General features: G+C 45.6%; 1 protein-coding gene across 5 annotated transcripts in view; it reads right to left on the bottom strand.

The window, feature by feature from the left end:
- Nucleotides 1-13,396, bottom strand: part of PLEKHG1 (pleckstrin homology and RhoGEF domain containing G1) — a 189,950-nt gene that overhangs the window by 17,644 nt on the left and 158,910 nt on the right. For all 5 annotated transcript variants that reach the window (XM_081140662.1, XM_081140663.1, XM_081140665.1 and 2 more), the window contains 6 exons: nt 10,936-11,086; nt 7,309-7,440; nt 5,353-5,535; nt 5,171-5,266; nt 4,918-5,004; nt 193-226 (listed from right to left, as the gene is read on the bottom strand). In XM_081140662.1, coding sequence (XP_080996788.1) covers nt 193-226; nt 4,918-5,004; nt 5,171-5,266; nt 5,353-5,535; nt 7,309-7,440; nt 10,936-11,086 — 683 coding nt within the window. The remainder of the gene's footprint in view (nt 1-192; nt 227-4,917; nt 5,005-5,170; nt 5,267-5,352; nt 5,536-7,308; nt 7,441-10,935; nt 11,087-13,396) is intronic.

Below are 13,396 nucleotides of genomic sequence, written 5' to 3'. Positions count from 1 at the left end.
GCAGGAGGGATCAGTGTGGAAGCAAATCAGTGTGTCAGGAGAGATGGTACCGTCTGCAGACTGTATTTGTTAAAACAGTGAGCAGACAGCTGCTTACTTACAACTGATATTCTTAAAAACTTTAAGATAGAAAATGTGATAGATACAAGAAGAAAATGAAATTTCAAATTGTGTTAAGAAAACCAAACTTACGAATGGCATCCATTTCTAGTATTGCTTGCTTGGCCTGAAAGAAAGAAAATATAGCTATAATTGCAATTACCTTTTTTTTTGGGGGGGGGGGGTCTGCTTTAAACTACCAACTGGAAGATGGTAACAGGACCTACCTTCCAGAGATGCTAATAGGACCGAGTGTAGGCACTCAACCCAAGTTAGTTACGGTCCACCTCCCCAGGGAATGGGCCCGATAACCTGGACCTTCACTTCCTCACACGTGCGTACTTCTCCCCAGCTCAACCTCAGCCTTCTCAAGTTTAATGCTTTGAGGCTTTTAAAAATTGTTCTAGTTGCCATATGTTATTAATGTTTAGGGGAGTATAAAAAGATCAGACAATTACCTTAACAGGAATCATTTTTCCCAAGGATTCAAAAAAGAAAACATTTAGGTTCGGTTGCCTTTCTTGTTTCTTTAATGTAATTTTCATTTTTCAAGGGTAGTGTAACTGAACCTACAGGCATTATGCTAAAAATAACTTTAAAATTATTTTAGTCCTATTTTTCCACCATCTGAGATATCACAGTAAAAACAGACTAAGTGGCAATCATTTTGTTTAACAAATGGGGATTAAAAAACAAAAGCCTCTATGCAGTCACCATAACTTTGAGAACAGAGAAACCTATGCTTCGATTTTTTGTCATCCATTCAGACTTTGAGATTAGTAGTTGGAATTAATTTCAAACACAAATGTTAGTTCAATTTCTGTGAAGTGCATTTACAGACCCAGGTGACTGTAAAATGCAGTCTCTACCATTACCTTTTTCTCAGTTAATCTGGATGAGAATCAGCTTATACACCATGTAGATGAACAGGCAATATGACTATTTCCAAGAACATTTCTGGCATCTATAAACTTGATTTCAAGAATTCGGTTATTTTTCCTCATCTTAACATTTAATTTAAAAATATGGGAATTTAAAAATATTCTGATGTTTTCCTCTAGGCCACTAGGAGGCAGCAGGGGACCATCACTGAATTAAAGGACTGGAAGGAGGCTGGCAGGACTACACTAATGAATTTCTTTCTGACAGCTGTATTAATATTGTTAGACTGGTGAGACATCTTTTGATGTTTAAAAAATTCCCCATTATACATTTCTTTTATTTAATAGGAATACATATATTTTGATAGCTTTAAGAAAAAAATTAAGAAATAGTCAAGGAAAGAACTGAAAAAATTCAAAGTAAAAATCTGTTTAATGAAATAAAAAACTATTATAAGATTATAGTGGATAAAGTATATTAAATAAGTGTGTGTTTCCCTGCCACTGGGAACTATGTGGTGAAGACTTGCTCTTTGGGGCCAGACAGACCTGGGTTTGAATCTGGGCTGGATCATGTACTAACCGTGGAAACTTGGACAGTTTGCTTAGAGTCTCTAACTAAGCCTTTGTTTTCATTTCTCTGGAATGGGGAGAAAAGGCCTTTCTCAGGAGGTGTTTTGCGTAGGGTGAAATATGAACATTAAGTACTTAGCACAGTGTGCGTGGGCTCAAGAAGGTGGGGCTGAAAAAGAATTCGATTCTAAAAGGATCAGGAAGTTGGGTAAAAAAAGTACAACTCTATTGTGACCATTTTAACACGTAAAGGGAAAAGTGCCCCGAATACACACCCAGCGTGGGAGGAGGCCCGGTATGTGAGCTAGTCTTCTTTCGTAAGGGCCTCTAATTGCCCTTCGGAATCCCTTTGGTAGTTTTGAATTTCCAGGAGACAGGTAAACAATAGGTGGGGCACCTCAGAGACACTGCCATCGCTCAGAAGGGCATTCCAAGGCACAGGCCAGCAACCAAATGACTAACCGGGAAGAAAACGCCATCGCCTCTCTGCATGAGCCACCCGACCTCCTGGAGCACCTGACGAAATGGGACTCACGCCTCAGTCAAAGCACAGACCTATGCACATTCATTTCCTGGGTGCAGGACAATTGCCCACAGCCCCCGAGAAGGTGCCACAGATGCTTTTCAAAAAATACAGTGCGCCAAGTAGACTCTTTCCTTCCTGAGAAACCTCAGTTCTCCGTATTTCCCACCCAGCTCTACTCTCAGGACCATCATCCCATTTTCTGCCCCACTTCACTCCTCCCCGCCCCGCATGGTCCATGTCACCACCCACGTGGAGCATCCTCGCTCTCGCGCCCCTGACCACCTCTAGCACTCACTCATGGCTGCCCCCAGAACCTTACTGTCCCCCAGACCCGCCCGGCCTCTCAGGCAGGACTCTACAGGGCCTTTCTTCAACTACAGATCTCGATATTTCCAGCTCCCCACCTTCAACCCTGCTGAGCCAGCACTCCTTCAACCCAGACATATTTTCCCAGTTGGTTTCACTGTCTGATCAGCCTAGAAATCCTGTTCGATCACTGTCCGCCTCCTTGCCCTGTTAACCTTCCCTCTCACCAGCCCCCACCCTTGGGGAACCCACGTGTACCCAGGTTCCTCTACACTGGTTTCTGAGTCTCTGAGCAGACTTGAAAATGACCTCATCACACTGACTCATGGTGGCTGCCTCGCTTGGTCTTGGATGCTGTTCACAGGTTCCTGTGTTTATCGAGTGTCCTGAATGTTTCTACTTTCCCTCAGGCACCAACCCCATCTTTGCTTCACTCGTCCAGCAAATGACATGACCACCGACTTCAGTGAAATCAAACCTTTGATCTTCCCTCAAATCCATCCCAAAGCTTCTCTATCCATTCTCATCTTTCTTCTCTCTCAGCCCAGGGAAGATGTTTCCAAAACTGACCCCCAGACCTGTGCTTTTGATCCCCCCCAGGGTCACATTCCAAGATCCCTCCCTCCCTTATCTTTACCATCTCCCGTTTCCCTGTCTTCAACCCGTTTACTTACATCCATGACATTTTTCACCTACAAAAAGTGTCTTGCTTTGATCTTACCTTTCCTCAAACCACCACCTTTTGTTTTTTCTGAACTCTTTAAAAAAACAAAAGCCTACACTCAATCTGTTCCTTCTTTCCCCCCTTTTCCTCCTCTAACCTAATACACTCTCTCCCCTGTCTCTTGGTGGGCAAATCTGGTATCTGTTTTTCTGTCTGAATCTGTTTTGACCTGGGCAGCACCTGAGGCTCCTACGTCGCTCTCTGTCTTTGAGAGTCTGTCCTTCCTTCGTTACCACACCTTTCTCCTCTGATTTTCTTACTACGTCATTGCTACTCCTCCTTTGGCTATTCCCCAAATCCCCTACCCTGCTGCAGATCACTCAGATGTTGGGATTCCCAAGGGTTCTTCTCCTTTACACGTTTTGATGGGTCACCCTATCAACTCTCAGGGCTTCAATTACTGTCTGGGTGGAGAGAGCCTCCAGATCCACAGCTTCTAAGACCTGAATTTCCACCTGCAGCTGACCTGCCCTTGCACATGTATCAGTGCTCTGCTCTCTCCCTTTCCATCCAACCAGTTCCTCCCCTTTGCAGTCTATCCTGGAGCTTACAACACCATCCTCTTGGCCCAACTCCTCACTCATCCTTGGCTTTTATTTCTCCCTCTCAAGCATTTAGTGGGCAAAATCCTGTTCCCTCTGCCCTGTGATGGGTTTTCACACCTGCTCCCTCTTGTATGCTGTGGCTCCCTGACAGTGCCCCTCATCTCTTTTCTAGATTATTGTGGTACCTTGTGAATTCCTCTCCTGTCTCCTGTCCCACTCCTCCCACTCACTGTCACAGTGTTCCCAAAGTTACACTCTCAGGACATGGGGCAAACCATGCTACGCCCTTCTTCCAAAACCTTTAGTAGTTTCCCACCAGCAGTACAACCCAGACTCCTTAGTGTGTGGGGTCAAAGCCCTTCACTCCCAGTTGCCTGCCTTCCACTTCTCCAGCCTCACCTCCAACTCCATCTCCTGAGGACTCAGCTCTTGGGCATCTCTGTTTTGTGTATGCTTCTCCCTCAGCCTGGTTTTCCTTTTCCATTTCTCCCACTTCATAAAAATGTTCTTCATCCCTCAAAACACTGAAAGGCATTTTCCTTCCTCTCCCCACTCGACTGTAACTGAACACTTTACCCGTCCACAGCTCTTGGCTTATACCTTTATTAATTCATCATGTTTAACAAACAGTAAACAATACAGGGCTAGCTCCCTCGTCTGCAGATCCTCTCATGGCCGGGCCTGGGCCTGGCTTCCCTCACCTTCCCACAGAACCTAAGCCGGCTTATTCACCACAGGCGTTAGTGCACCTTTGAATAATTCTCATAGCTCTCTTTATTTTCTACTCACTCTCTAGAAACTTACTTACAGTCTTTTCCTTATTTTCTCTTCTTTCAAGCCCCAAAGGAAAACAACAATTTTAAAACCCCTCATCCCTGGCTCGTTTTGCTCAGTGGTTAGAGCGTCTGCCTGTGGACTGAAGGGTCCCAGGTTCGATTCTGGCCAAGGGCATGTACCTCGGTTGCAGGCTCGATCTTTCTCTCTCTCTCTCCCCCTCCTTCCACTCTCTCTGAAAAGCAATGGGGAAAATATCCTCATGTGAGGATTAAAAAACCAAACCAAAACAAAAAAACCAAAAACTCTCCACAGAGTATCTCTACATGTGAATTTTCTCGCTCTATGTATATGCGTGGCTGGTTTAGTTGGTCCCTGACAGGCCCATCTCTCTCTTTTCTTTATTTGAGGTTGAATGTTCATTCCCTCCAGGCTGCCTTCCTGGGACCGGATTTCCTTGCATTTCAGTTCGTTGGCCCCTTGTCTCACCTTAGCTGGAATCTTGGCCACGTGATTCTCCAGGATCAGCCTCTTCAGGTGCAGAATCCACAGCCGTTTGTCCTGCTGCGATTTCGCCTACAGGAAGGAGATTCGGACAGTCAGACGCCCCCTCCTCCACCACAGACAAGACTCAGACACTCCTCTGACCCCCGGACAAGATGGAAAACACACCATGTGGCCAGAAAGCTCTAGAAAGGCTGCCTGGCGGGTGCGGGCGTCGCGGGCCGAGGGCGAGGCCTACCTGCACGGTGTGCTGCAGCTTGGGGTTCTTGTAGTGGAAGACGCTGAAGCTGAGCGGCTCCTTGGGGATCACCTCCACCAGCATGAGGTTGCCACACTGCGCAGGAGAGCAGGCAGGTGAGCACGCAGGGAACGGGGGAACGGGCCACCCGGGGCCTGCACGAGACCCATGCGCAGACCTACCAGGATGTGAGCCTTGTACGTAAATGTGTCATCCCTCTTCTTTGTGATGAGGAGCAGCTTGTCGAAGAGGAACAGGGTCCGCTCGTTCTTGGCCCGCTGGAGCCGGAAGGTTCCCTCGAGCACCAGTTCCCCGTAGCTGGTCAGGTCTGGCCCCTTCCAGTTGGTCAGCAGACTCTGGATCTCCTGGAAAAAGTGAATGTCCCAGGAGGTTAAGCAGGGAGGCGAGGCGGTGAGGACAGGTGGCCCATTTTGTGAGCCTCCAGAATGGTGTCTAAATATCTAGTGGTGTCTAATGGTGTCTAATGACCCATGACATTAGTCTGTTTATGGGTGGTGTCATTTAAGGGGTAACAGAGATGAATCGAGTTGTTATCTGACGAGTTGCCAATGACTTATTTCCATTCCTAGGTAACCCCCTCCTATGGCTGGGGTAGCAATTATGTCTTTTGGAACTAGGTAAAGAGGCCACTGGTATGAGTTCTTCTCAGATAAGCATCCCCCCTGATGGTCTCCTCCCCTATTCTCTGGACAAAAACCTGTGGAGCTACTGACTTGGAAAACTTTTTCCAGAAACTGAAGTCCACACCACATCAGAAACTCAAAACTAAAGCCCATGGAAAAATCACGCGAGAGACATCTCCTCCGAAATTTCCTGACATTCATCCCATTTACTTGGGGGAGGAAATGAACGTCTCTTTGTCACTTGGTTTTGGATGGAGCTTGATAAATATAAACTGATCAGATGACTTTGCCGTTTCTTTGGGATTTACCGTGCATCCCTACCAGCCTGTTTTAAGGAAGCTGATTTTATGACTTTGAAAGATGTCCACAAACAGCATCTAATGAGCAGCCCGAGAGACCGCCCGGGACGTCTTTGGGGGAAAGTGGGGGTGGGGAGGAGTGCAGATAAGTCCCAGCCAGAGGAGGACTCAGCAGTGTCTTCAGAACATGAAACGGATTCAGGAGACATGAAGAACCAGTCATTTGGCCATTTTTGGAAATGCAGTAGACATTATGTCTGGCATTACGTCCACAAAACGTTTGAACGATGGAGCATTAAACCCTTTCTTACTGCTACAAAAAACAGACACGGCCTGGAGGGTTAGGATGTGCCCTCCCTTTGATTTTTGATAGTCAGTTGCACCACATCACACTCGGGCTGCGTATCGATGAAACCTAGGATTTTCTTCGGACTTAGGGGCCGAATCCTGTCTCTCTTTTCCATGAGTTGGGCGTAGGTGCCGTGCAGAACATGGACTCACTCTGGGCTTTTATGTCTCACTCCAGGGACACCCCAGAGCCTGGGACTCCCTCTGGGCCCGCACGACCTTTTGTTTTTAAATAGCACATCTTTTGAGGTGCCCAGGACATGACCACTTGGCTTAGCATCTATCAAAAGTATTCAGGACTTTAGGGCTCAAAATGTTGGTTTTGGAAGGAACCGTAGCAAACCCTCATTTGTCTTATTTTAAAAATGAGGAATCTAAAATGAAGCAGCGGTTCTCATCCCAAATGAAATCGCAAAGGACCAGGCTCCAGACTGCACTCTCCTTTCTCCGAGCCTGTCCCAGTACCGCATGTACCACCTCGTGCCTTTGCATGGACTAGTGACAGGAAAAGAAGGGAAAAAACCCCTTTAAAAGGCTTAGAAAAAGTTGCTTTCAACAAGAATCACTTATTTGTAATTAATAGAAGATAAGTCCTCAGGAGATGCAAATTTGCCACTTGAGTCATCGAAGGGGCTATAAGCAAACTATTAGTTTAAAAGTTACTTTCTCTTAAGTACCATATTAAACAATGATCAGCATTATCGGTGACCTGATCTTTCTCTTCAGGAGAACTCGGGTGAAAATCATGAATGAAATGCAGCGCTCGAGCAGCTTAATATCTGATTTACGAAGTGATAAGCAGCCGGGGCACCTGCCGCACCCGGGCGCCTCCATCCCCAGGGCTCACCTGCAGCCGGACCGCGTGCTCGTGTTTCCGCTTCATGTCATTGATGTGCCAGGCGACTCGCTGCATCGTGTCTATAGCGTCGAGCACCACGTCATAGCCTTCTGTGTCCTTGTCAAGGTGATTTTCTATTTCCTTAAAAAACAAACAAACCCCAAACTAGTTATTTTCCATCTCACCCCCCTCCCTGGGTTGGTTAGTCAGTGAAACAAATGGTACCTCTGTGATTAGTTCCTCATATTTTATTTTTGCTTATTTATTTACACACGACCACCATTCCTTAAGATTTTGAGATAACTTACTGGAAATACCTACAAAATGGTAAGACAGGAAAGAAAATGGAGCTAGGGAAATCAGAAGTGGATTCGAATTTCATGATAAACAGGATAAAACAAAGCATGTATACAGGCCATTAAGCCTCATAGAGGTATTTCAGTTGTTATAATAGATATGAGAGTTGACATTATAGTTGGGGATTTCTGAGCTTCCTGGTGGCCAATGTGATACAGTTCTCACTCTTACAAGATGGAAAACAGACTTACTATTTTTCTCCCCAAGAAAGTAAAACATCTTACACAGGACTTAATACTTAACAGACTTGAAAATATAGTGGATGTTATCTTTAAAAAAATAACAACTTCTACAGCAAGTGCATTTTCATGTAGTCAAGGCTTTAAAGCCCAAATGAAGTTCACCAAAGACCATCCTTCAGAGCCGAGGAAGACCTTCTGGTTTGAGCACTCACTCTGATGGTCAGCACTGAGCTTAGTGCTGGGGTTCACAATCCCTGGGAGATGAGAAAGGGGCACAGTCTCTGCTCTGATTCTTTCTAGCACATAAGACACATGTCCCCAGGATCCTCCAGAGTGTAAGGACAGGGGCTATTGCAGAGTTCCTTTAATCCTTTATCTTCTCAACAGTGCCTACCAGAGAGTTGGGTGGTCAATAAATGCACATTAAAATGAAGCTGTATCTTCTTAAAAGTAGGGGGGAGGGTGTGTGGGTGAGGAGAGATTAACCTAAGAACGTATGTGCATGTATGCATAACCCATGGACACAGACAATAGTGTGGAGAAGGCCTGAGTGGAGAGGTGCAGGGTGGAGGGGATCAATGGGGAAAAAAAGGGACATCTGTAATACTTTCAACAAAAAAGATTAAAAATAAAAAATAAAAACAACAGTAACCCTATGTAAATATGTAAAACAATAAGAAGACATTATAGTCTATTAGATCATTCCCATGACATTCATCACCCATATTCATTAAGCTAACAGATGGAGGCTGAACCTTATGGTATAACTTATGAAGATTAGCTCTATTACTTTGTAGTCAAACTTTACAAATCTTTACTTTTCCTAAGTATTCAAGTTTTCTGTCTAGTCAGAAACTGGAAAGGAATTTACATTTTCCTCCCACACTCAGAAAGGTCCTATGAAAGGGTATCACCAAACTGACAACTCCCAGGTAAGCTCAAGGTCAACAATAAAGTTAAAAAACAACCACCAATTTCTTCTTTTAGTCTGAAGGGCAATCCTGTTCAACAACAACACACTCAGGAGTGCAGAGCGTATTCCTGCGGGGATCCTCATGGATGGCCACACAACTCTGAAGTGAGGTGAGTGACAAAGAAGGAACACACTCTAAGTAAACAATAAAAGCAAAAATACTTCAAAGGCAACCCGAAGCTAGCTTTCGATTGATCTAACCACTGCTCTTCCCTTTCTTCTTTATTACCAGCTGTTACAGACTGAATGTTTGTGTCTCCCTGAAATTTGTATGTTGAAATCCTAACCTCTAATGTGCTGGTCTTTGGGAGGTGATTAGGTCATCAGGGTGGAGCCCCTACAGAGTTAGGGCCCTTACAGAAGAGTCCCCAGAGAGCTCTCTTACTTCTTTAATCTGTGTGAGAAAATGAGAGAAGGGAGTCTGCAGCCCAGAGGAGGGCTCTCACCAGACCTCAGCCATGCTGGCATCCTGACCTCAGGTTTCCAGAAACTGTGAGAAATAAATGTTTTTGCTTAAGCCACCAAGTCTATAGTACTTTGTTGTAAAGCCAGATTAAGACACTAGCTCTTAATTTAGAGAATAAGGGCCGATTTCCTATCAATTAAGGTTTTGAAAGGATCGTGATTTGTTATATCTAACAAGCTTATGTAACTGAGATCTTAGATTTTTCATTGACGACCACACTACTGTCTAGAAGGCCCTATTAGAGATGGGCGGGACATACCAGTCTTAGATGTCATATTAGTGGAGTCCAGCAGAGATTGATCCTGGGACAGGTATTATTTAAGAATTATTTGGGCCTGGCCGGTGTGGTTCAGTGGTTGAGTGTTGATCCATGAACCGGGGATGGAGGTTCGATTCCCTGTCAGGGTTACAGGCTTGATCCCCAGTAGGGGGCATGCATGAGGCAGCCGATCAATGACTCTCTCATCACTGATGTTTCTATCTTTCTCTCCCTCTCCCTTCCTCTCTCTAAAATCAATTTTTAAAAAAACATATTAAAAAAAGAATTATTTGGACACTGATTTAGCAAATGAATCCAGTAACCTAAGAAGTTATTAGTATCAATTTAACAAAGTACTATCCCTGATGTGGTCTCAGAGGACACAAGATTCTCCAAAGATGAGCCACCCAGGCAAACAGACAAAGCTGAGAAAGTCCTGGTAAAGTTGGAACATAAGAGTTCTTATAATTTTAGATGTGTGTGAACTGAGCAATCCTGGAACGATTTTCAAAATTAGAAACCTGGAACCGTTTAAAAAGAGATACATATAAATTGCAGTGATGTTGATATGGAGAGGAACTCTGGGTTAAAATCTTTTCTTAAAAAATCTTTTAAGAAAATATTTTAATGTAGGATAAAAATAATAAGATAAAGTGAGTTTATTTTTACTGATTGCCTGTGATCTGCAGCACAGATGGGTGATGTATAGGATTGGAACCCAGGCAGCCTTGCCCTGGAGCCAGTCCCTAACCACTGCGCATATTGCACTGGCGAACCAGTCCTACCTACAGAGCGAAAGTTACTTTCAACACAACTTCTTTCCATTTTAATCTACTTCCTTCGATAAGAAATGAGACTATGAGGGCTATGTCTACCTTTGCTTCTAAAGCCTCCTTGAATTTTGTCCAAATAATGGGAAATGATATAAAGAAAAGACACCCTGAAGCAATGCTAAGCCCAGCTCAAAGATCATTCATCACGCTGCTCACCTGTCTTCTCCCCTTTCAGCCTCTTTGCTCCTACAAAAGCCGATCTGTGACAAATCGCTCTCCCTCCCAGCTGCCTACTGAATCTGGGCCCGTGGAAGTAAAATAAAACATAAAAAACCTGGTTTTCATTAAGCTGATAGCTCCCTGCCTGAAACTGTCACTGCCAGAGTGAGGTGCTCCTGAGCCCCGTCGGAATCAGAGCTAAAACGAGTCTCTACTTGGCTGCCGTCAATGGGGCTGCAGGCCCAGCACATAAATATCTCTAATTCCTCAAAGCAGATTAGTCAGTTGTAAAGTATGAGTGTGGAAAACAGTTCCATATGTCCCCAGACTTTCCTGATATTTTTTTCCCCCTAAACACACAAAACCCCTGTCCTCTGGAAAGAACCCGAGCGCAGGCAGAAACGTACGTGCAAAAGGAGGTGATACTTGAGAATCCGCTGAACTGGTTTCAAGAGATAGGACCCCAGGGGCAGGGAGTGCTTCAGGGTTTCCTGCCGTTCCCTGAAGAATTTGGCCAGGGTCTTGTTCCTCATGCACTCTGTTAGCACAGCCACAGATCTGCAAGGAGAAGGGACTGTTAGCGAAACTGTAATGCTGAACGTGGGCATCCAAGCTTTACCTGCCGGTGTAGGCAAGCAACAGAGCTGTAGCTAGACAAGAAGGCCCGTGGGCAAGTCAGACAAAGGCGTCCCTCTGGGTGGGTGAATCAGAAAAAGGCACCTAACAGCGACATCCCGCACACAGACACATGGCCTCTGAGCAGCAAGCTCCTTCCTCCAGGGATCCGGCCCCAAGGACATACGGCTTAGCCGAGGGGATTCCCACTGGCTGTAGCCCTGGACTGCGCACCATCTGGGTGTCTTTGCGCAGTGCTCAAACCACACATCTGCGTTCAGTTCCCACAGGTCAGAGTGCAAGGAGGGGGCACCTTGGTGCTGGGAAACAGCAGCTCCTCCGTCCCCATAGATCCAGCTGCACGCTGGGCATTGTCGCCCCTCTGCCTGTCGTCTGTATAACGCACAAACTGTATGGCATTAGATGCAGGTCTTTGGAGACCTTGTCCCGCAGGTCAGCCTCCCCTTGAGAATCTTTGAACAGATCCCTCTTTGCACCTCCAAGTGGCTCCGCTTATTCTGAAGGTGGCCTCTGAGACAGCTGGATGACCTTGCTCCTTAAGGAGTGCACCTCACAGAGTGTATCAGAAAAGAGGGCCAGGGTGCCTTCTCCACCTCAGCTCCCCAAAGGTACTAAGGACAGCCCCCAAGAGCCCCAGGGGAACAGCTGAAACAATGCTCAGATCTCGTACATAAAGCAAGCTAGTGGGCTTGTGCAGTCACACACACATACAAATTAAAATTTTATGGTCTCGTAACTTAGAAGGAAGCAGGTGGAAGTCATTTCTCCCTGAGTCAGTAATCTGCTTTCAGGATTCATTTAGAAAACCAGGCAGAGCCAAACAACAAAATGAAACTCCTTGGAAGGGAGTGAAATGCAGGTCTCCTGTATTAAGCTATTAGAATCCCTTTGGAGCCCACCTGCTTTGAGAAATCTCTACTCAAACAGGTTTGTTTCCCCCCTAAGTTGAGATTTCAAAATGTTTTTTTCATCACGTAACCATGGAACCTTTGTCAGGCTCTGGCGAGTCAGAAGTGGCTGCTCAGTAGCCACTGGCCATCTGAAGGCTGGAGCTTTCAGGGTAAGAAACCAGCTGCACTCCTGAGCGCCCTGCCCTCCAGATTCAGGGCACAAGGGGACACCTGAGGACAATGACCTAACTGAGCCCGGGCCCCTCCCTGGGAGAAAGAGGGAAGCCTTGAATCTCTCCACGGAGAAATTACTGGGGCGTGACTGGTATGGAGAAGGTGGACATCTGTCAAGAAGGTGGACAAATGTGCTGGCGACATTTAATATCACCAGCCTGGATCCGCAGGGGAAGACAAGTTGTCAGATGGGCTGAGACACCTGGCACTCTTGGCTTAAGATGGGAAAGGAAACTTCGGGCCCTTGAGAGCAAACTGACTGGAGACCAGGGCACGAGAGGAAAACCTCTCCTGTGACTATGACAACACAGAACCGGGCAAGAACTGCTTGTGCCTGCTTCACTGAGAGTGCCTTTAAAATTTTTTTTTTTTTAATGAGAATGTCTTTAAGCATCTCTAACACATTTTTTTCCCCTTCAAGTCAGACTCAAAATAAAAAAACACTTCCTCCAAGAAACTGTCCCTAACTCTGCTCTCTGGGACTTACTGCTCCTTCATCTCAGTATATTTCGCTTCTACTGAGTTCATACTATATTCATTTGTATTTATTAATTGGATCTTCTCTAGCTCGCTCTTCCATGATTGCAATCAGGTGGGTTCTGGCCCAGGTTGAGGACCTACTGTGTGCCCAGCACTGTTGGCTGTCCTGATTTGCTTCAGTCCCTGGATATCTCTGGATTCTGTGGAAGTTACATTCAGCAATATTTGTACTTAAAGCATTTTACACAGTGATTAGGAATCAATAAGTGCTCCATAAATGTCTTTTGCACAAAAACGAAATTCAGACAGTGTGACCCATGGTCTTGGGCCTGACTCCCTTACTGAAATGGTCAATGTGTTGTCCAGGGGGTGCTCCCTAAGCTGCCCACCTGCCAGTGCTCCCAGGGTAAGCAACACGGAGGGAGTGATCCAGTGAGACCGTGAGTCCTCTCTTCTTGCCTAAGCTCATTGTGATCTTTCCTGTCTCTGAACTCCAGAAAACTTATACAGTTCATAGAACTTGTATAGCAAAACTATAACAGATTTCTTCTCCAGCCAGATTAGATACACTCAGGGGCAGTGCTTCCGAGATTTTAAAAACATGGCCCACATAGAAGAGGGTTGAGAG

This window comes from Miniopterus schreibersii (genome assembly GCF_964146895.1).
Source record: "Miniopterus schreibersii genome assembly, chromosome: 6".
Taxonomy (NCBI): domain Eukaryota; kingdom Metazoa; phylum Chordata; class Mammalia; order Chiroptera; family Miniopteridae; genus Miniopterus; species Miniopterus schreibersii.
The sequence above is the reverse complement of the archived record's forward strand: the minus strand, read 5'-3'. Positions and strand labels throughout refer to the sequence as shown.